The sequence below is a fragment of the Arvicola amphibius genome, chromosome 1 (genome assembly GCF_903992535.2).
Source record: "Arvicola amphibius chromosome 1, mArvAmp1.2, whole genome shotgun sequence".
Taxonomy (NCBI): domain Eukaryota; kingdom Metazoa; phylum Chordata; class Mammalia; order Rodentia; family Cricetidae; genus Arvicola; species Arvicola amphibius.
In genome coordinates, this window is record NC_052047.1 from 143,936,222 (window position 1) to 143,956,677 (window position 20,456).

Here is a 20,456-nt window from a genome sequence, read left to right on the forward strand (position 1 = left end):
GTGAGGAGTGTCACAGTGGGGCTGGGGTGGTACTGCTATATCCTGCCAGACAGCCGAGGCCAGCAGGGCAGCAGTGGAGTGGTAGCCTAGCATTAGGCCAAGCTACCATGGGAGGAAAGCAAGTCCTGTATTCAGGTGGGAGATGGGTGCCAGACCTAGATGAGGCCGTGGCTGTAGGAGCTATGTATGGGCAGGCCCTTCCCTAACTGACCCTAAGGTTTGCCATGGATCTTATTCTACACGCTGAAGTGTGGAGCCACAAAATCTTTACCTGACCCCAGAGAACCCTACCAGACTCTGTATCGTGCACCAGCTTGCAACAAACTGGGAACATTTCTGCCAGGAAGTTGGAAAGCAGGCTTCTCCAAAATTTAGGGACCCAAAAGAGGGTGAGACCTAGACATTCCCCTGTCCCCTGCTCTACCCAGTGGAATGACTAGCAAGTGCCACTCAGACATCTCTTTAGGAGTCAAGGATGTGTGGTTTGGTGTTGGGGTGGATTTATGGTGAAGGACATAGGATTGGGGTTAGAGTTGTAGGGTAAAGGTTGGGACAAGGGGTCCATGTTAAAAAACATGGGGTCTGGGTTAGTGACATGGGGTTCAGGCTGGGATATAGGTCTAGGTTATGGATGCTGGGGAAAAGTTGAGGGTTATAGTTAGGAGAGTTTGGTTATGGTTAAGGATTTTGGTTTATTGTTACGGTGAAAGGTATTTGGTTAGGTTTTGTTTGTGGGTTAAGTTTAGAGTTGGGGCTTGCCCTTGGTGTTGGACTGTGGAGTTAGGAGTGGTGTGGTTGTTAGCACTGGGGCTGCAGAGCTGGTCTGGGCTGCTGGGGGCTTCATCACTGCTCCGCAGGGAGGGCTCTACTGCCCTAGCCCTATGGGGGCTACAGGAGCAGACCAGGCATCACACGCCCATCATTGGAGCCTCTGCTCTGCCTAGGCTGGCCAAGAAATCATGGTTCGGGAACTTCATTAACCTGGAGAAGGAGGAACAGATCTTTGTGGTGATCAAGGACAAGCCCCTGAGCTCCATCAAGGCTGACATCGTCCATGCCTTCCTGTCGGTAAGAGCCAGCCACCCTTACCCACGCCTTCCTGTCGGTAAGGTTACGGCAGAGCCAGCCACCCTTACCCATGGGCCCAGCTTCCAGGCAGAACACAGAACCTCTCATTCACACTAACTCTGGGCACCCACCTGTCCTTATGTGCGTCTGCCAGGACCACCACTGTCTGCCTGCTGGGAACTGCACAGCACCTCTGGGAGAGGGGAGCTGCCTATGGCTAGGGTGTGCTGGTCTTCAGGTGAAACCTCCCTGAGACTGAGGGTGAAACACAGGTGGTCACGTGAATCTGAAAGATGCTGTGACCCCTGAGGGATCTGTGTGGACTCTGATAACACCCAGTTAACATCTTGAAGCCCAGAGTCTGTTTCTCATACTACTTCTTTATTTGAAGTCTGTGACCTCCAAAGGCCCTCAAACTTCCTGAAGAGGCTGGGGTTCTCAGAGAAAATGGGCATCTCTAGGTTCTGAGAAGCAGAAAGGGACCCAAAGACTGGAGATGAGACTTTCTAGACAGGATATGAACTCCCAGAGTAACCTCAGAATTGGGGCTGCCTTATGCTGGGCTAGGCCTCTCTGGGACTTTCCTTCACTTGGATCTCCCACCCAGGACTCACTGCACTGACTTTTGCTCAGGGAAGTCATCTTTTCTATGGTCATCCATCAGAAAGTGCCTGCCTTGTTCCAAGATAGGTCCTGCTCCAAGGTGCCCTTGTCTCATTAGACATTCTGCCCTGGAGTCTTTTAGGCTACCATATCTGTGGCTATAGCTGGAAGATTTCCTTAGTACCCTGAGGACAGCTGAGAATGTCTGCCAGAAGCCTCAAGCCAGGGAAAGCCACTCCCAGTGAAGTAGTTACACTTGAGGTTGGCCAGACTCTTGGCCTGCTGTGTCTCTTTGATCTGAGCCTGACTCCTCCTCACCTCCATCCATTACATTCCTTCACAAGGCCCCTGGGTCACCAGGCCAGTCTGGGCCCCCATGTACTTCCCCATGGAGGTTAGTCTTGTATACTGTGGTGATCCTGCCTGCTTTCTAGTTTTGCTCTTGCTTCTGTCCAGTCCATGTGATCAGCCCTCAGTGCTGTGAACTCACACACAGCCTCCCACATCCACAGAAGGCTCCTAGCTTTCCTGCTCACTACTGTGATGCTCCTGACTCAGGATTGTAAGGCCATCTAGCCCCTTCCAGTGTAAGCTTCTCTGTGGGAAACCCAGGGTAGTGGCTAGTGTGCACCTTGGCTGACTGAGCAAGGGGGCTCTGAAGTAAGTTTCTCTCTGTTAGTCTTCTGTGTTATACTTGGTTCTCAAAACTGGAGATGGCTTGGAAGGTTGGGTTTGTGTCTGGTGCCCACATAGTGCTGGCTCTTCCGAGGTCTCCTCCCCATAGGTCCAGGAGTGGGCTAGTGGGGCCTGCTGGTAAGCTGCGCTCATGCCCAGCTTGTGCACACCACAGATACCCAGCCTCAGCCACAGCGTCATCTCCCAGACAAGCTTCCGGGCTGAATACAAAGCAACAGGGGGCCCAGCAGTGTTCCAGAAGCCAGTCAAGTTCCAGGTGGATATCACTTACACTGAGGGTGGAGAGGCCCAGAAAGAGAACGGCATCTACTCAGTCACATTCACTTTGCTCTCAGGTGAGCCAGCCGACTTGGTAGGTTGTGTTTCACCCCCACTGGCCCTTCCAGTGCCCTGACTGCCACTCTTCCCCCAGGCCCCAGTCGCCGCTTCAAGAGGGTGGTGGAGACCATCCAGGCCCAGCTGTTGAGCACCCATGACCAGCCATCAGCCCAGCACCTGTCAGGTGAGGTGGGGGCTTGGCATAGCATCTGTGGCTAGTGCTGCTTGGATGGGAGGTATGAGGACTGACATGGCCTCCTACTCTGACGGATGCCCACCTCCCTGCCCTGAGCAGTGCTGCACCCCTCAGGGAGCAGGGCCCCTCCCCGGGCATGGTGGGCTGCATCACACTGAAAGGCGCCTCTTGTCCACCGTAGAACCACCCCCGCCAGCGCCAGGACTAAGCTGGGGTGCTGGGCTTAAGGGCCAGAAGGTGGCCACCAGCTACGAGAGTAGCCTCTGACGCTGGCAGGTAAGGTGTCCGGCCTGCTGCCGGGGAGGGGAGGGGCTGCGGGCAGGGCCTCCTGCAGGAGCCAGGCTTGCCCTAAGAGGGGCGCCCCGTGGCCGCTCACCTGGCCAGGCTCCGGACAGGCCTGCAGGCTCAGCACCCAGGCAGCTGGACACGAGGGCAGCCTGAGCAGGCTCTGGGACTATGGCCCAAGGCCTTGATCCTTGGGGCTCCCCCTGTAGCTCTCTACAGTGGCTGGGACTTGCCACCCCCTGCCACTGACCACCAGAGCTCTGCCTTAAGCAGGATGGGGGGGGGGTCTGATCCCAGCAGGGTGCTAGGAAAGGTATCTGGGTTGCTGGTGTCTATGGGAGGAGGTAGTACCGTGTGTTTGGCCCTATGCACAGGCATACACATGGGACCTGTGTGTCAGAGTAATAGCTAGGATATAGTCTGGGCTGTCCTTTAGCAAAGGGGCATGGGGATTCTTAGACACTCTTGAGAAAGTCTAGAAGAGATGGGATGTGGCTCAGGGCCAGCTTCTCCAAGCCCTATTCCCAGCTTACTATTTCCACAGCTGTGGCCTTTTAGAGTCACCTCGTGTGTGTGTGTGTGTGTGTGTGTGTGTGTGTGTGTGCGCGCACACCTGTTAGTCACTTCTGTGTGTGTGGGTGTGCACACCTGCGCGTGCACACTTGCATGCACACCTACCTATTAGTCACTCTGTGTGTGTGTGCGTGTGTGTGTAGGTCCTTTCCACCTGTTCCTCATTTCACCCCATCCTCATTCCATTGCCTATAGATGTGCTCTCAACATGGGCCTTATCATCTCTTGGCAGGTGGGGCTGGAGCCCCCAGCAGCCCTGGGCTCAGCTCTCCTCTTTTCTCGAGCAGGCAGGGTCAGATGCTCTTGTAGGCACTTGTACTCCAGTCAATCTTGTCTTCCTGGGGCTTTAGGCTTTCATCTTGGAAAGAGGAAAGCATGCTTGGGAATAGCAACAGTAATGGGAAATTGAGGGCAAGGAATGTCAGGCAGTGGCAGAGGCAGAAGCTGGTCAGGACTGTTCAAGGCAAGGAAACCAGGGGCTAGCATGCTGCTGGGGTTCTGCTCGTAGTGACCACTCAGACACTGCAACTATGCTGGACTCCTGAGGACTGGACAGCTCTCCATGCCCTGTCCTATAAGATGTTCTGTCATACCCTACCAGTGTCATGTACAGGACCCACTCACCAGTTCTGTCAGTGTTGGAGCCCACCCTAGGACTGTGGCACCACCTACTCTTGGATCGCAGCCTGCCCCCCCATACCTTCCCATTGGGTCCCTGTGTCCTGGACCCTAGTCCCATGAGCTTGGCTCCAAAGACACTGTTGGGGGTGAACAGAAATAGACCTCCAGGATACCTGGGGACCATCTAGACATGGACCCCACTCAGGGAAAGGAGGCTGGGAACCTCTAATGAGTAGGCCCCATGGACACCCCCTCCAGGTCTGATGCCAGTGGGTGGTGAGGGGCAGGCACTGTGTAGGTGGTCTGTTAAACCTTGCTAGAGCAAGAAGTTTATCTAGCCCAGGGGAGAAAGGCCCGTAAGGGGAAAAGACCACACCCAGTCTTCTGGCTTTAGCTACTGAAGGTGACATTCCACTATCTGCCTGGCAGTTGTAGTCACAGGCCTGCTCTGATCTAGATCCTAGCTCTCAGTCTTGCCCCTTCCGAACTCTACACTTCCCTGGGCCTGCCTGATCCCTGACCCTGTCTCTGCAGGTTCAGCTCCTCTCTTCCTGCCACCCAGTATTCTAGGGCCCTGCCTACTCATAGCCCTGCTCCTCTATGAGCCCCAATCCCTCTGAACTCTGTCCACTCCTGGCTCAGCCCTCTCAGGGCCCCGCCCCCTCCCACGGTGGCTGGCTGCAGGTGGGCAGCCTGTTTACTCTCTCCCTCCCTCTTTCCATTCTGTGCTCCAGACAACACTAACTGTATGGAGGTGATGACGGGGCGGCTTTCCAAATGTGGTAAGAACCCCTCACGCTCACTTGGCCCCCAGCCTGCCACCTCCACTGCGTGCCCCCACAGCCTACCCTGATTAGTGCTGTCCCACTGTCCCTGGACTGTACTGGGTCCCCTGTGTATGCACAGGCAGTGGACCACCCACCACCCCTGGGCCCCATCTGCTACCCAGAGTGGTCTTAACCACTTCCTGCTCCCCATTTCTACAATCAGGCCAGGCTGAGGAGGGACTTGAATGCTCAGAGCAGGAAAAGGTCCTTGTGCTTGAGGCCAACAAGGATCATAGATATAAAAAAGCACTGCCTATATGTAGCACTGCCCTGGAGGGCAAGATGGACACCTGTCCACAGACCATGCCAGTCAGAAGAGGAGGGTTAAGCAGCACTGGGCTCAGATTGATGTCAGGCGAGGGAATGGAACCGAGGTATCCAATTGGCACAGCTGGGTAGTGAGCACAGGCTCAGGAGGGTGGAGGGTCACCCATTACTTCTGCCCTCCAGGACCAGAAACCCAGCTGTGGCTGCCTGTCCCCAGCTCCCTGCCTGCCCGCTGACCACTCATCCTGTCTGTCTGCTGCTAAACTGTCTGTGCTAGCCAGGGCCAGGCTCTCCCTGTCTGCTGCTGCTCACTGGCTCTGGCCACCCTTTCTGAGAGCAATCATTACCCACAGAGCAGCAGCCAACCCCAGGGTCTGACTCAGCCCTGGTCTTTCCATTGCTCCATTTACACCTGGGGTTGGCCAGCTTACGTGGCCCTAACACTTGGGAAGGAAGACTCAGGGCTACACTGGGTGAGGGAGGAATCTCACTGCCAGTCCTGGGCCCCAGTTCTCAGAAGCAGCCCCCAGGACCCATCTACTTTGAAGGTACGGAGGGTCCCAGGGTCTGTTCCACAGCAGCCTCTCCCACTGCATTGCTCCTGGCACTATAGGGACCCCACTGGCCGCCTGCCCACCCTGCTTGCTACCCGCCTATCCTTGCTCTGCCATTCCATCTGACTTCATTTCATTGGGTTTTTCTTTCTCTTGTCAAGGCCCCTTCGTTCATTTGTTTGTTCTTTCTCTCCTTCCCGCCCTCTCTCCCCTTCCCCCTTTTTTCTTTTCTTTTCTTTTCTCTCTTTTTGTCTTCTGTTCTGTGTACCCAGGCACCCCATTGAGTAACTTCTTTGACGTAATTAAACAACTTTTTTCAGACGAGAAGAACGGGCAGGCGGCCCAGGCCCCCAGCACACCCGCCAAGCGGAGTGCCCACGGCCCCCTGGGTGACTCCGCGGCCGCTGGCCCTGGAGGGGACACCGAGTACCCGATGGGCAAGGACATGGCCAAGATGGGGCCGCCCGCCGCCCACCGTGAGCAGCCTTAGACACTAGTCCCTCCCCAGCACAGCACAGCACAGCACAGCACAGCACAGCACAGCACAGCACTGACTGTGGCCTTCTGCCACCCTGTGTGGACCAGGCCCCACCTGCCTGCCCAGAACTTGTCTCAAGCCTGGGAGGAAAGGAGAGTGGCCAGGGCACGGCCCGCAGGCTGGGCTTCTGGGCTTACTCTCTTTTCTCTTGCGGTCTGTCTCCGCCCGTCTCTGACAGCATCGCTTGTTTCCGCTCTGATACCAGGAATTATCCCGAAAAGTTAACATGTCACCTCCACGAGGCCATCCTCTGTGTTGCGTGTGGACACTGGCTGAGCGAAGGCAGCTGCTGCGGACCACCTCCCCTCCTCCTGCTGCTGCTGCTGCTGCTGCTGGGCAGAGAGGCCAGCCTACTGTCCACCTCTGCCCATTCCCGGGCAGCTCTGCATGGCCCAAGGGAGGAGGGCCTGACTCCCAGGGGGACTCTTCTTCTAGCCCAGCCACCCTGGACTCCCAATGACCAGACCCTTGACAGGGACAACCTGTCCACCATCTTCCAGGGTAGGGGACCATGGTGGGAGAAGCAGTGGGAATGGATTGTCCTCCACGCCACATTTGGAGGCCTCCTGGGCCACTCACCTCTCACCTTTTCCACACTTTGGCCTCACCAGGGCCACCTCTTCTCATCTGCATCCATTGCTCCACCTTGTCAGGCTGCAGAGCTCCGGCTGTGATGGTTCTCTCGGGCTGAAGTGGAAATAAGAGACCTGGGTGCTCCAGAGCTGCCTGGGCTGGCCAAGCTGTGGGGGCTGGGCTGAGACCAGTATTATTTATTTGCTGTTTTAATTTATTGAGTTTCTTTATGTCTCTGTTCTCTGTTCAGGGAAGGGGGAGCAGCAGCAGCAGCACCCTCCTGCCATCTGTCTGTCTGTCTGTTCTGTCTGTCTGACTTGGGCAGGGTGGGTCCAGAGCCCAGGTTCCCTCTAAGGACAGAGCCGTTGGGGCTGGGAACGGTGGGGAGCCGGCCAGTGGATGCAGCACTGGCAAGCTACTGTAAACTTTAAAAGAATTCCTGCAAGATATTTTTATAAACTTTCTTTTCTTGGTTGTTTTTGGAAAAAGGGTGTGGGGTGGGGCCGCTGGGGCAGAGCTAGAGTTTGTGTTTCGGCTCCTTGCTCTTGGCTATTTCTATACACATATACATATATATAATATATATATATTTAAAGAACGATGTGGTTAGCTCTGTCCCGGGTTGTTTTATTACTACTTAGCAGCAACTCCAGTTCCACACGAGGGCTCAGGATACAGGATATCAGCTTGCACTGGCCAGCTGTGCCTGCTTCCCAGAGGCACTGCCCAGTACTTCTCTGCTGCACCAGGCTGAGAGTGATCTTGGTTTGGTGTCTGAGCGAGAAGGGGTAGAAGACCCTGAGCTGGCACCCTACTCACATACAGGATGGCAGGGGTACCTCGGGCTTTTTTAAAATTAAAATTAAAAAGTTAAAAAAAATCAAAGCCAGAAATGGAGTTAGCAGTGTGCTCTGCAGTGGGTTCCTCCTGGAGGTGGCAAGGGCAAGGGGCCCACACCACTGCCTGCTGCCCACTGAAGCCCACCTCACTTTCCTCATCCCCAGCTTTTGTCTGTGTTCCGTTCTGTCTGGCTGAGCCAGTCCCTCCCAGCTGGCCCAAGGTGCCCGGCGTAGCAGCAGGAGGGGCCGGGGGGCAGGTTTCATGCATGCCTTTGCTCTTCCCCTCATGTACAGATTTTAATGCTTCTATTACATTCAACCACCATAGGCTGGGATTCCCATACATAGGGCAAAATCAAACACCTGTAACAACAGCAAAGCCACGCAGTACAAGTGGGAAGGGGCTTATCCACGGAGTCAGGATACTGAAAGCAATACCTCTTGTTAGCCTTCCTCTTTTGTACTTTGGACACATGCGGACTCGCAGACATCACAGAAATGGACAAGCCCCATCTGGTGTAACCCCTGTCAAATAACTGTGAGCAATTTCAGTTCTGGAACAATAAATTCCTTCCGTAAAGACACGTGATGCAAGGTCTCCGTCAGGGCTGGGTGGGCATGGGAAAGGGCACAGGATGTTTGAAAGTGGCTCTTGTCCCCAACTTGGACCTGTCTGGGGCTGTGCTCAGGGAAGAGGTCCACCTCTGGAAGGGGGTCTGTTAAACAGGCTGGGGTGTTTCCCTGGGCTCTTCCACCAGAGATGGGTTCCAGTGAAAACCAGAGCTAAGGAAAGAGCAGTCTAGAGACATAGGCTGACGGGCTATCTGCTAGGAAGATAGCAGAGGTGACAGGAGAGCTGTCTTCCTCACGGCAGTTTCGGCGTCACCCCAGATATGCCTGAGGTCATCTAGCACTTGGACTTTCTCCACAAAGTCTCTCCCATGCTCCCGTAGCCAGCAAGGGATGCCCAGCCTCATCACCTCTCCTCTCTGCTGCTGCTGGTATATGGAGGACAGGTCTAGTTTCATGTCTTGAATGCCAAGAGCCCGAGGCTGGACAATCCTCAAGAGTCTGAGCAAAGTGCCCAGACCATGAAGCTGTGCATTTGGTACGCCTGTGCCACACTGCCTGGTGGCAGAGCTCTACTATGTAGCACATTGACAGTTGGGGGGAGAATGGGCCTGGCACTGTAGGAGTTCACAGCATCCCTGGCCTCTGCCTAGTTGATGCCAGCTACTTTTACTTTTTGGGGGCTCTCTGACACTACTGTGTATTTCCTGGAGGTGGAGTAGACCCAAATGAGGTCCTGCCCTGGCATGAGACCTAGTTAACACACAATCTTACCAGAGACATCTAAGCCATTTTTGCCTAGTTTTATTGTGACCTAAAGGAGGCAACTCTGCAGAATCAAGCTCAAAACCCAGGATAAGAAAGCAACACAGTAAAGCTAGGGTCACTCTCTGCTTAATTCTGGAGGTCTCTGTACTTTCTAAGGAGTGGAGTAGCTTGAAGGTACTTGGTGAGGACAAGGGACCAAGCTCCTATTTGAGCTTTTCAGTTAACTTAGCTTGGAATGTTTGTTTAGGTAAGGATTTGATCCAGAGGTGCCTGATTACCTGGGTCTGGATGCTAAGATGTCTTCCCGTGTCTTCTCTTCCTGCATCTGCTTTGCTAAGAACAACAACCCACCCATCCCCAGCCAATCTTCCTCCAGCTGGCCCACTGGATATGTAGGTTACAGTGAGCTTTGGTGGGCACTAAATAGGCCAGCTTACTTCACAGACCCAGCATCTTCCCATCTGCACACCACTGCACTCTCAGGGCCTATGAAGGAACCTTCCACAATCCTACTCCTAACTGTATATAAGGCAAAACAAGCTCAGCCCAATATTCATAAAAAATAAAGAATAAAGGAAGCCTCATGCAGTTCACACTGAGTATTAAACTCACTGGTCTACACACTCTTCTGAAGAAATTAGAATGAGGAGAGGACTACCAAAAAGTAAATAGAAGGCCTCTACAGGCCAGCTCCCATCTCAGGACATAACTTGATTGGCCCAGCAGTAAGTGTGTAGGCAGAACAGAGGGATACTCCGATGGGTGCTTCAGAACCCAGGGGTGAAGCACAACCTGGCACCCTCAGGAAGAAATGCTCAAAACCCAACCTCTCTCTACCTTGGTGAGTCGCTCAGTTCCATCCTGAAGGCAGAATGACAAAATTCCTGGGGAAGATGGTGAGGCCTTGAAGTCCTACAGGCCAGCAAGTCCTTCACAAATAATCTTTGCTCTACTTTCAGCTTCTGGCCAGGATGCTGACCAAAGGTGCTAGTAGCTGTGAGGTCCAAAGGACTGCCCAGCTTCATTCTGGCTTCTATCTCTGGAACACATTGTCCTGACAGTGAAACTTGAGTGTCATCTGTCATTCACAGATGTGAATGGAAGCCTGTGTGCTTCCCAGTAATTACGAGTTAGCTCCTCTGTCTTCTTTCCCTCAGAATACACACTGGCAAGACCCGGCTTTGCCTTTCATGCTGTTTGGAAACTTCTGCCAAATGCTCCTGTTTCCAACCCAGCTGTGCAATCGCTCTCCTACTACACTTAGACCTTTCATTCCCAGTGGCATGTCTTTCTCCTAAGCCCTCACCTGCAGTGCTGCTCACATTGGTATTTCCATTCACCAACTAGTCACAGCAACTCTGAGCATTCTCAGGGATGGAGTGGGTTTTCTTGGCTGGACCCTTTCCTTCACTTCCCAACCCCCACTCACAACCATATTTCTGCTACCATTTGGGACCTCTAGGCATTCCACACATGCTTTCCTTTCTTTCTTCTTCTTCTTTTTTTTTTTTTTTTTTTTTTTGAGACAGGGTTTCTCTGTAGCTTTGGAGCCTATCCTGGAACTAGCTCTTAGAGATCAGGCTGGCCTTGAACTCACAGAGATCCGCCTGCCTCTGCCTCCCGAGTGCTGGGGTTAAAAGCACGCGCCACCACCGCCCAGCACCACACATGCCTTTCTATCAGCAGTCAGCCTCTGTCCGAGCTCAACTTCACCAAAGGCTAAATCCAAGGACGGCCTCATGGGTCAACTCCCCCTGTACAGGTGAGAACCCACGACAGGGACAAGAAGGCAGCAAGAAGCCATCTACATATGGTGGATAGCACATGGAACTGTCCTGTGTGCCTCAAGACCATTGAAGCTGGGCCCCAGCACAGAGCCCAGCAGGTGGCAGCCCTCACTTAGATGTCCATGCCTTCAAGGATAGCCTTCCAAAGGCTGTGTGGCAACACCATGTGCTTGGAGGTCCTGCCACTCTTTGCTGTCAGATCAAACCCCACCACCACCACCCAGAGATATGGAGGTATACCACTCTACTTAGACTCTGTCTCAGACTCCACACAGCAGCTCCAGCTAGAAGCCCATCTTCCTAGCAGCCAGCCATGGGCTCTATCTGCACTGGGCACCCTCCCCTATGCTGGGTGGCCAGGGCTATGGTAGCTTTGTTCCCTGGGAGCTGAGAGGGAAGTCTCAATGAGCCAAGTTCCACTTTGCTCCTGCACTTCCTTGCCCCCAGGATTCCCCCTGGTACTTCCAGCAAGCTGAGGCCCCAGCACAGGCTCCTTATAGTAGTCCTAGTATAGGGTTTCATGGGCACCCTGTGGTTTCCACTCAAGGGGTCTCAGCTAAGACAGGAGATGTGGTGGGCAATACCCAGGGGCAGAGGCTCAGATAGTCTGGTGGGTTCTGTTCCCAAAAACTAAGACTGATGGCTTGAAGGCTTTAAGTTGGTTCAGGGAAGGTTTTTGTTTTAAAACAGGCACTCCCTATATAGCCCTTGGCTGGCCTCAAACATGCCATCTTCCTGCCTCAAGCTCAGAAGGTGCCTATGGAGAGGGAGTAGACTGAAGACTCTGTACTCTGGAATTTTCTGGCCATCATTAGACAGTGGCAGATAGCTATTGAGAATGTCAGAAGACAGATGAGGTTGGTCAAGGTGTTTATAGGAACTAAATCCCCATAGTTAACAGAAGAGCTTCCAGCCTCAAGTTCAGCCTCCCAGAGGGCTGCTGATGGTGCAGTAAGTGAAGAGCCAGAAGGTCAGGTGAACCCTAAAACCCAGGAAGGCCCACAATTTAAAGGAAACCTGTTGGGGCAGAGCATCCCAGGAGTTGTTGGCAACAGGCTGCTAGAATCCAAAGACTCAAGTTTGTTGTCTGTGAGGAACAAGCCATAACCATGCCTGTCTCTCCCCCTCTACCCCCGCCTCCCTGGCCCCTTTTAGCCTACTTGGGCCCAGGGCCAGCTCCAGGCCTGAGCTTAGGCCCAGTCCCCACCTAGGCAGCAGGCTGTCTCCTTCTGGACCCCCGATGTTGAGCCTGAGCCAAATCTAAACAGGTCTGAAGGCCTCCATCCTCACTCAAAGAGGTACAACGAGTGAGGATAAGGTCAAGGTGCCTGAACCCTTCCCTCCCCTCCCAGGAGCCTCAGGGAAGACTCAGAAAAGCAATATGAAAGAGCAGACTGAGAGGACACAGGCTCTGACCTGAGAGAATTCTTTTATTATGACCGAACAGATGAACTAAAGCAGATTCTGCCTTTCACTGACAGCCCTGTCTCCACACAGGGCCTCAGCCAGGTCCTGGTGCTACCCTGGCCCCTATGCACAAATAGGACCTCCATGGGCACTGAGGAGGCAGCAAGAAGGGGTGACAGGAGCAAGCAGCAGGTGTGGGCCCTCAAGGGTCACCCCAGGCCTCTCCAGGCAAGGGCTAGGGAGGGAAGCTGTAGGTGGCCTCTGTAAAAGCCCATCCCCAGAGCACAGCAGAACTCCAGGTCTGCAGAGCAAGCCCCGTAAGGGGAGACACCTCACAAGGTGCCACTTTCAAAGCCGCAGAGCCCTCCCAAGAGAGGGGAGGGGAGGGCAAGAGCCACATGGAAGACCCAAGAAAGGAAAGCCCCACAGAAGGAAAATCAAAACATCAGTCCAATAAATGTTTGTTGAATGAATGAATGACTCCAAAGGCTCTTCACTACAAACAGCACTCATCCATCCAACAGGGAAGTCAGGAAACTCGCCTTGACTCCAGCGGCATCCATGGAGCCCACACTCTGCGCAGCCTGGGGCCCTCAGACCTTGCCACCAGCACGCCCGGGGAATGTGTGCGCACACACAGACACACAGTTGTCTCTTTGCACATGTGCATCCATCTGGCCCTGGAGGCTCATCTCTCCTTCACGTGGTTCTGTGCTCCGGAAGCTCCACTGCTGGCCCCATCCCCAGTGGCACCACCGCTACCTGGGCTGCTGCACAGCACCTCAGTGAGGTCGTCCATGACTGCGGTTTCTTTGGGGTCGAGCAGGTTGAACTCTCTGGCGAAAAGGATGAAGTGCACGTACAGTGTGTTCAAATGTCCGTGCAGCTCAAGGGCCAAGGTCTCCTTGAAATGGGCCCAGTAGATGTGGCCCAACACATGAAACAGATACTTGCAGATCTTCTTCACCAAGGACTCGAAGGAGCTGGGGAATTCTCTGCCTAGGGGGAAGCCACATGTCATAGACCCGCAATGAGGCCAGGCTCCTACAACTAGGCTTTCCTGGATGGGCCTGAAGTGCTCACTCATGCTACTATTCTTCCACAGCGTTCCCAGCAACCTGTCCTCCAGAGTGACATGTGCCCAGAGTAACAGGCACTGGCTAAGCCATGCTGGGCCCCTGCACAGCAAAGAATATGTGGTTGGCCCTCAGGTTTTATATGCTTCCTTCAGTAGACACTCCAGGGCTATCTGTTGACCAGCTAGAGGAGCAATAACAAGTATACAAGGATACCTGTAGGCCAGTGCTGGCTTTTTGCTGCTCAGGATGAGTTTGAGCCCTCATTAGGACCTTGACAGGTCTGGAAATACCAACCCCAGCAAGATGGACTGTGATGGCCTCATTGTGCAGAGATGGTAGCAGGAGCCAAAGAGGGGCCAAGTATTGGGTCCCCAGAGTATAGGTGGATATTTGACCCTAACTGGGCTGAACCCTGATTGGGAACCTCCTTCCCTCATTAGCCCAGCCCCCTTTGCTGAACAGGAACCAGAGCTACATACAAAGCTGTAGTCCTTCTACACCCACTTGCAATCATACCCCAGACACTCTCTAGCTCAGTGCTGAAGAACCTGCTGGCTTTGCATAAGGATTTGGGTACAAGCTGCAAGCAACATACCGTATTTTGTGGGGAACACATCTTCATCAGTTACCAACTTCTGCACAGAGCTCATGACAAAGTCAACATACTGGGGGGCTGTGCACTTGACCTTCTTCCCCCGCTCGTCATACCAGTAGTATTGTCTGTAGGGACAGAGACTTTGGTCAGGGTGACAACCCTGCCAAATACCGACCCCAGTGCAGGCTCCCACTCACACAGCACAAATACAAAGGCAGTGGCAGTCGGGTGGGCAAGCTATATACAACTGTTCCAACAGGACACAAAGAATGCTCAGAACAGCATCTGAGCAAAGCAAGGGCCTCATGTACAGAACCAAGAGTACAGGGAGCCCCATGTGACTGACACCTTCATTTTGTTTACTTCTGCAGATTTTACTTCTTTTAAATAACTCTGTATTTATTATAAATAAACCCCTTAAAATTAACTGGGCACAGGTATTTGTCTAGGAGGTGGCCTGAGACTGATCAGAGAGCCTAGATCCTTGGTGAGGTCCTATTCCTAGAATAAGAAGTCACACTTTCTCCAGGGGAAATAGTAGATGCTTGCAGTAAAGTAACCTGTTCCCTGGAGGCCCATCCCAATACTCTTTAGCATGGGGTTGCCAGTCCTCATATGATTGCCAGTTCTGAGATCAGCATCAGGGATGGGGAGATACTGGGTGTATTCCTGGGCCTCAATCATGTGCAAAGTCACAGTTATTCTGTGTTCTGCCAAGAGAAGCTGGTGCTACCCTTGATGCACTGCCTGCTACCCCCTCAGGCATCTCCTTGAGATATCTTGGATGAAGGCCTCTCACAAGTCTCTGTTATCTGGCCATGCTGTGGGGATGTCACACCACCTAGGTGCCCTGGATTCAAGGGCACAGCACACTCCTCCAAGCTCATGCTGAGGGCCTGTGATTCATTCCAATTGGGGACAACTATTGACCACACTGTTACATATGTTCTCATGGGGAGAATATGTAAATACAAGTTTTCATGTCTCTAAAGCAAAAGCCAAGGACAGGGTTATTGTCACAGCATGTCTGTACATCATTTCATGAGAGTGTGTCAACATTATCACATGTGTTATGTCACCTGTACCTCACCAGTATGATGTGTGCTCCCTAGCACCTAGTGTTCTGCAATACCCAATGTGGGTTTCATTATGTTTCTTTAACACCCCAGTGCTGAGTATCTTCTTAGTGGCTTACTGACATACTGTCACTGGGGCAACTAGTCCTTCCCCATTCTTGTCAATCAAACTGCTACTTGCATGCTGCTGCACTAAGAATTCTCTGCATGTCCCAGATCCTAATTCTTGTGCAACAGGTGCCTCCCAGATGTTTCCACATAGTTTGTGTTTGTTCTTTCTCCTCAGTTTCTTAGATCAAAATTTCTGAATCATCATAAAATACAATGGGCTGAGTCCTTTTCATCAGTGGGCTGTTCCTTTGATGTAATGTCCAGTGGCCTAATGCTAGGTCACAGAGATTTCTCCTGCCCTCTAAAAGTTTTGTATTTTCCCATTTCTGCATCATGTGTGAGGCTTAAAGTTGAGGTACTTTTCCTTTCCTCTGTGCAAAGTTGCATTTCAGAGCCACCGTTGGGAAACAAAACTGTGCTCTCTCCACTCAGTTTCATTGGCCACCTTCATGAGAAATCAACAACTGCTTTTAATTTTCCTTCTGGTCGCTGCCCTGACCCACTACCGTTTGTCTCACCTCTGGTCCACACTACACTGTCGTATCACTGTGGTTAGCAGTGTATCTTCCATCTGTGTGCCTCCTCCAGCTGCACTGTTGTTGTGGCTACTCCAGCTACCCATGGCCATGTAAATTCCAGAACACACTAGTCTAGCAGCTAATAGCTCTGAGGAGTTTTCAATTGGGAACACACTAAACCACAGATTTACTGGGCATAGATCCGTATGTTCAGTTTGTTGTCTTCCCATCCATGAACACAGTGTGGTTGTCTTTGACTCACTGTCCTGGACTTCTGTGGTTTCCAGAAACAGAGCTCTGTGAATGCTAAGTTTATGCCTAAGCATTTTGTTGCTTCTAGGGCTATTGTAAATGGTTCTGATTAGTTAGGCTTTCAGTCATACACAGCTAGCATGCAGACCTTTGACTGTTTCTGTATGCTGACTTTGCAGAATTTATTTCATTGCTGGACTCCTTCAGAGTCTCACAGCTGTGTTCTCTGCCAGGAGGACAGCTGATTTCTTCTTTTAGCATGTGGACTTTTCCTCCCTCTTCCTTGTCTCACTAAACTGGATGAGCTTTCAAGTTTTCTTCTCCAAAGAACAGTGGACTTCATGCCAGCTGTATAACAGCTGGAGAGGATTTTGCAGTTTCCTAACTACCTCTGTAACAACTGTTGGATTCACGGTGAACTGTTCCAATTTCTTATGTTTATAATTCCGATCTTCTGTTTCATCTTTATATCAGTTTTATTGCTTTTTCCAAGCATGAATGCATTTCCCCTATTGTTTCTAGAGCTCAACTTGAGTGACTTCCACTCTTGTTTTATGATTTCCTTTCTTCTGTCTACCTTGGGTTGGTTCTGTTTTGGTTTTGATCTGAAGTCTTTGTCTGAAATGTACACTTGGTGTTATAAACTGTTCTCACTGCCCTGCTACAAATTCTTCTTTCTTTTCTTTCTTTTTGCATTTTCTTAGGTTCATTTTGTAGTCAGGACTTGCCTCAAACTCAAAACAATTCTCCTGCCTCAACTTCCCAAGTACTGGGATTACAGATGCAAGCTATCACACTGGACTAGATCTCACAGATTCTGATACTTTGCATTTTTACTTGTGTTTAGTTCAAACGAACTTCTCATTGCCCTTGAGCTTTTTTTTTTTTTTTCCCTGACCCATGGATAATTCAGGAGTGTTTGGAACTCTGTTACTTCTCTGACACTAATTTCCAGATTAACTCCACAATGATCAGATAACTTATTTAGTGTGACTTCAACTCTTTAAAAGTTGCCAAGGGCTCTTCTGAGAGCCAGGACATCATGTTTGGTGAACACTCCTTGTGAAGTTGAAAAGAAGGTTCATTTCGCTCCTAGGCTGGTATAGTGGATTTTAATAAAGACTACCTGAAGATCCAAAAAGCAAAACAGCCAGCCACTGGCTCTTACCTTGACCTCAGTTTGAAATGGTGATCCTACCTCCTGGAATCTCAGAATGAGACTATGTGACTGAGAACTGTTTCCTCCCATTTTATAATCCTCTCTAGGGCTGGGATTAAAGGCATGCACCGCCCAGTTTCTATGGCAACTAGTATGGCTATTGGGATTAAAGGTGTGTGCCATTATGGCTACTGAGATTAAAAGTGTGTGTTATCATAATCTGGTCTGTAAGGCTAACCAGTGAGACTGTTTTACTCTCAGATCTTCGGGCAGTCTTTATTTATAAAAACACAATCAAAATCCACTGGAATGTCCTTACATGGCACCTCAGCCCCTCTGCCCCTGCCCTTCCCCCTGCAGCTAGTGAAATGCTTTGTGAAGCTCTGCCATCTGGCACACGGGCAATGAGGAACACTACTGGCCTGATGAACAGCCCTTTCCAACTCACAACACAGGTTCCTTCTGTAACCTGGCTGATTTTGAGTCTCTACTGCTAAGAGCTACTTTAGCTTCCATTTGTTAGTGTTTTCTAGGTTCCATCTTCCATCTGCAATGGTTAACTTTACTACATTACTGCATTTAAAGTGCTGCTATGAGCCAGGAGCAGGTGGGTAGAGTGTATCTGTGATCTCAGACAGAATGGAAGAATTCTGTCTCTTATAAAACTTTAAACAGGGCTGGAGATGTGGCTCATTTGCTAGCATGTATAATGCTGAGTTTCAGTATAAATTAACCAGTCAATCAACCAGTCAATCAAAATGAATGGCATATATAAGTCCCTCAAATCATTATAATGAATCCTTACTCCTAAGGTCATGGTAATAGGAAGTGTGCTATTCATGAACCGAGAAGCTCTTCTCAGAACCATGAGAAATATACCAGTGCTGTTCAGTAGCCTCCGGGACCCTCATTTGGTTACGGCAGTCCAGACTGATGACAGTGAGTGTGTTTCTCATGGGGAGGCTCAGATTTAATTTTACAAGAATATTTTCATAAAAATCTCTTGGAAACTCTTATGCTCACATTGTGGCAGTCACTCAGCTGCTGGATTTACATTACCATGTTGATTTTCTGCTTGTTCTGTTTTTATTTTTATACTTCTGTGTTCATGCTGTATTTGGGGCTAATAGGCCGACGCACCACGCCGACCATTTTTAACTATTCCATTTCAATTTGGTTCCATTATGGTTCTGACTGGATGCTTTCATGTCAATGCTGAAGTTGCTTAAAGAATTTCAAAGTACACACATGACTTTTCATGCTCAACATGTCACTGTTAGTTTGGTGTCAGCTGGGAAAAGTTGGTCACTACACAGGAAGTGGGCACATCTACCTCTCGCCTCTCATGGCCATTGCTCACGTCCTTTCTCTGAATTCCGAGAATGTGTCAGACCACATTTCATTTCACTCTCCAATAACTTCTGAGAGCTCCAGAGAAGACTCTGTAGTTCTCCTGCTGCTGTATCCTTTTGTGCTGCTGTTCCACAGCTGAAGAACTGGTTGGAACTCTCTGGCAGTAGGTCAGACAGCTTGCAGTGGTCCATTCAATTGTGTTCCTAAAGGGCATGGCTGCTGGATGTGGATGTGGAGTAATGCTTCTTCCCTGTGACAAGTGAGACATGGGGGTGCTTCCCCAAGTCCCACAGCACTACCTTGGGTGCTACAGGGCCTTTACTGTGCTGGTGTCTGGGCTATTTCACAGGACAGTCCTTAAGGATTCACTTGGCTCTGTCAACGTAAAGGAGTGTCTCTGAGGGAGCTGTTTAGCCATGTTTCTGAATGTGTCTTGGCTCCCTAGATCCCAATGCTGGCCTTTTGGGGTTATCCTACAGGTGCTGTAAGGATAAAATGAGAGCTGACCTAATGCAGAAGATCCTCTCCAACCTAGGTAAACCTCCAGGGCTGATGCACGGCAAGAAGTTCTGTGGATTTATGACTAACCCACTTTTCCTTTCAAACTAATTTTGAGTTTCCATAATCCCTTGGTCTCACATGATTACTACCTCTGTCTGCATCAGCATAGCCACTCATACCATCTGCCCAGGGCTGCTGGAAAACATGTGCCATCCAATGGCTTTCCTATGCAAAAAGCAAGGTGAGTTATCTTGGAGACCCTGAAGGCACCTTCATACTACAGCACCTGATATACAAATATACCTGGAAGAGAGCTGTCAGCACTAGACCTGCTCAGGAACTGTCAGTAAGACACCTCGACTAATAGAATGAGACTACTAACTTAGCCTTGCAGCTCCCAGGACAATGAGCCTTCTGCAGGTTCAGGGACCATCTAAAAATGACCTGCCTTTGGCACCTGATGGCCCTTTAGCATCTTTTATGCCTCAGCAGAGACATGCTGGACACCTGGCCCCTCACATACAGAAAAAAACTGCCTAGCCTGAGATTGTGCAGGGACTCCAGTTAAGAATGGAGTCTGAGAAGATAGTAGTCAGGACATCAAGGTCAATCACAACCCATCCCACACTCCCAACAAGTGCTATGGCCAGGCTGCTACTCACGTGTTGCACACAGCCATTGTCTGACACGTCTCTCCTGTGCAAAATTCTGAGATTGTGCTATACTGCAGGTTGATGTGGTGAAAAAATGTTGTTGCTGGAAGAGAAGCAAAGGGCCAGGTGAGTAAACACCCCTGCTCCAGCTGGCGGGATAGGGAGTGGGTTCAGCTGAGTTCAGCCTGTCCATGGACCACTGCTCTGGGGGTACTTGGAGATGGGGAGAAACTCCCTGCCCTGCAGCTGCTGGACCCGCCTCCCCGCCCGCACGCACTGTTGCTGGCCAGCCACTCGTTGAGGTCGATCTCCCGGGGCAGCACTACCAGCTCCTTGAACTCAAAGTCGGTAATCCTGGACTTGGTGTGCTCTGGCTCCAGGTACACTTTCTTCTCTTCTGAAGCAGTTTTCTTGCCGTTTGGCTTAGCTTTAGACTTCCTGCCAAGAAAGAAAGGATGTCATGGTCACCACATGTCCCAATGTGGGCCCAAACCACAGGGAAGGTCCCTGCACACATTGAGTTAATTAAATCAGATGCAGGCAACGAGAGAGACCACCAAAGGCCAGACTACTCAGGGCAACTGAGTGGCCAATCCAAACCGTCATGACTCTAGACATTCTGGGAGACAGAACTGTGGACCTGGGTTGCAACACAGGCATGACAGCAGG

The 20,456-nt window shown here is 51.1% G+C and overlaps 2 protein-coding genes across 10 annotated transcripts in view; one reads left to right on the top strand and one right to left on the bottom strand.

Moving 5' to 3' along the window:
• Brsk2 (BR serine/threonine kinase 2) overlaps positions 1-6,771 on the top strand; it is a 51,795-nt gene extending 45,024 nt beyond the window's left edge. For 2 of the 7 annotated variants that reach the window (XM_038339746.1, XM_038339767.1), the window contains 4 exons: positions 945-1,068; positions 2,522-2,702; positions 2,780-2,869; positions 6,752-6,771. In XM_038339746.1, coding sequence (XP_038195674.1) covers positions 945-1,068; positions 2,522-2,702; positions 2,780-2,869; positions 6,752-6,771 — 415 coding nt within the window. Of the gene's footprint in view, positions 1-944; positions 1,069-2,521; positions 2,703-2,779; positions 2,870-3,062; positions 3,149-5,094; positions 5,143-6,280; positions 6,499-6,751 lie in introns of those variants that run through there. The other 5 variants (XM_038339729.1, XM_038339738.1, XM_038339757.1 and 2 more) reach the window with 4 other exon arrangements.
• Positions 6,772-12,493: 5,722 nt separating this feature from the next.
• Positions 12,494-20,456, bottom strand: part of Mob2 (MOB kinase activator 2) — a 57,290-nt gene continuing 49,327 nt past the window's right edge. For 2 of the 3 annotated variants that reach the window (XM_038340520.1, XM_038340512.1), the window contains exons 2-5: positions 20,065-20,225; positions 19,797-19,890; positions 14,165-14,289; positions 12,494-13,489 (exon numbers count right to left, since the gene is read on the bottom strand). In XM_038340520.1, the coding sequence (XP_038196448.1) occupies positions 13,179-13,489; positions 14,165-14,289; positions 19,797-19,890; positions 20,065-20,225 (691 nt within the window). In that variant the 3' untranslated portion in view covers positions 12,494-13,178. The remainder of the gene's footprint in view (positions 13,490-14,164; positions 14,290-19,796; positions 19,891-20,064; positions 20,226-20,456) is intronic. The other variant, XM_038340528.1, reaches the window with a different exon arrangement.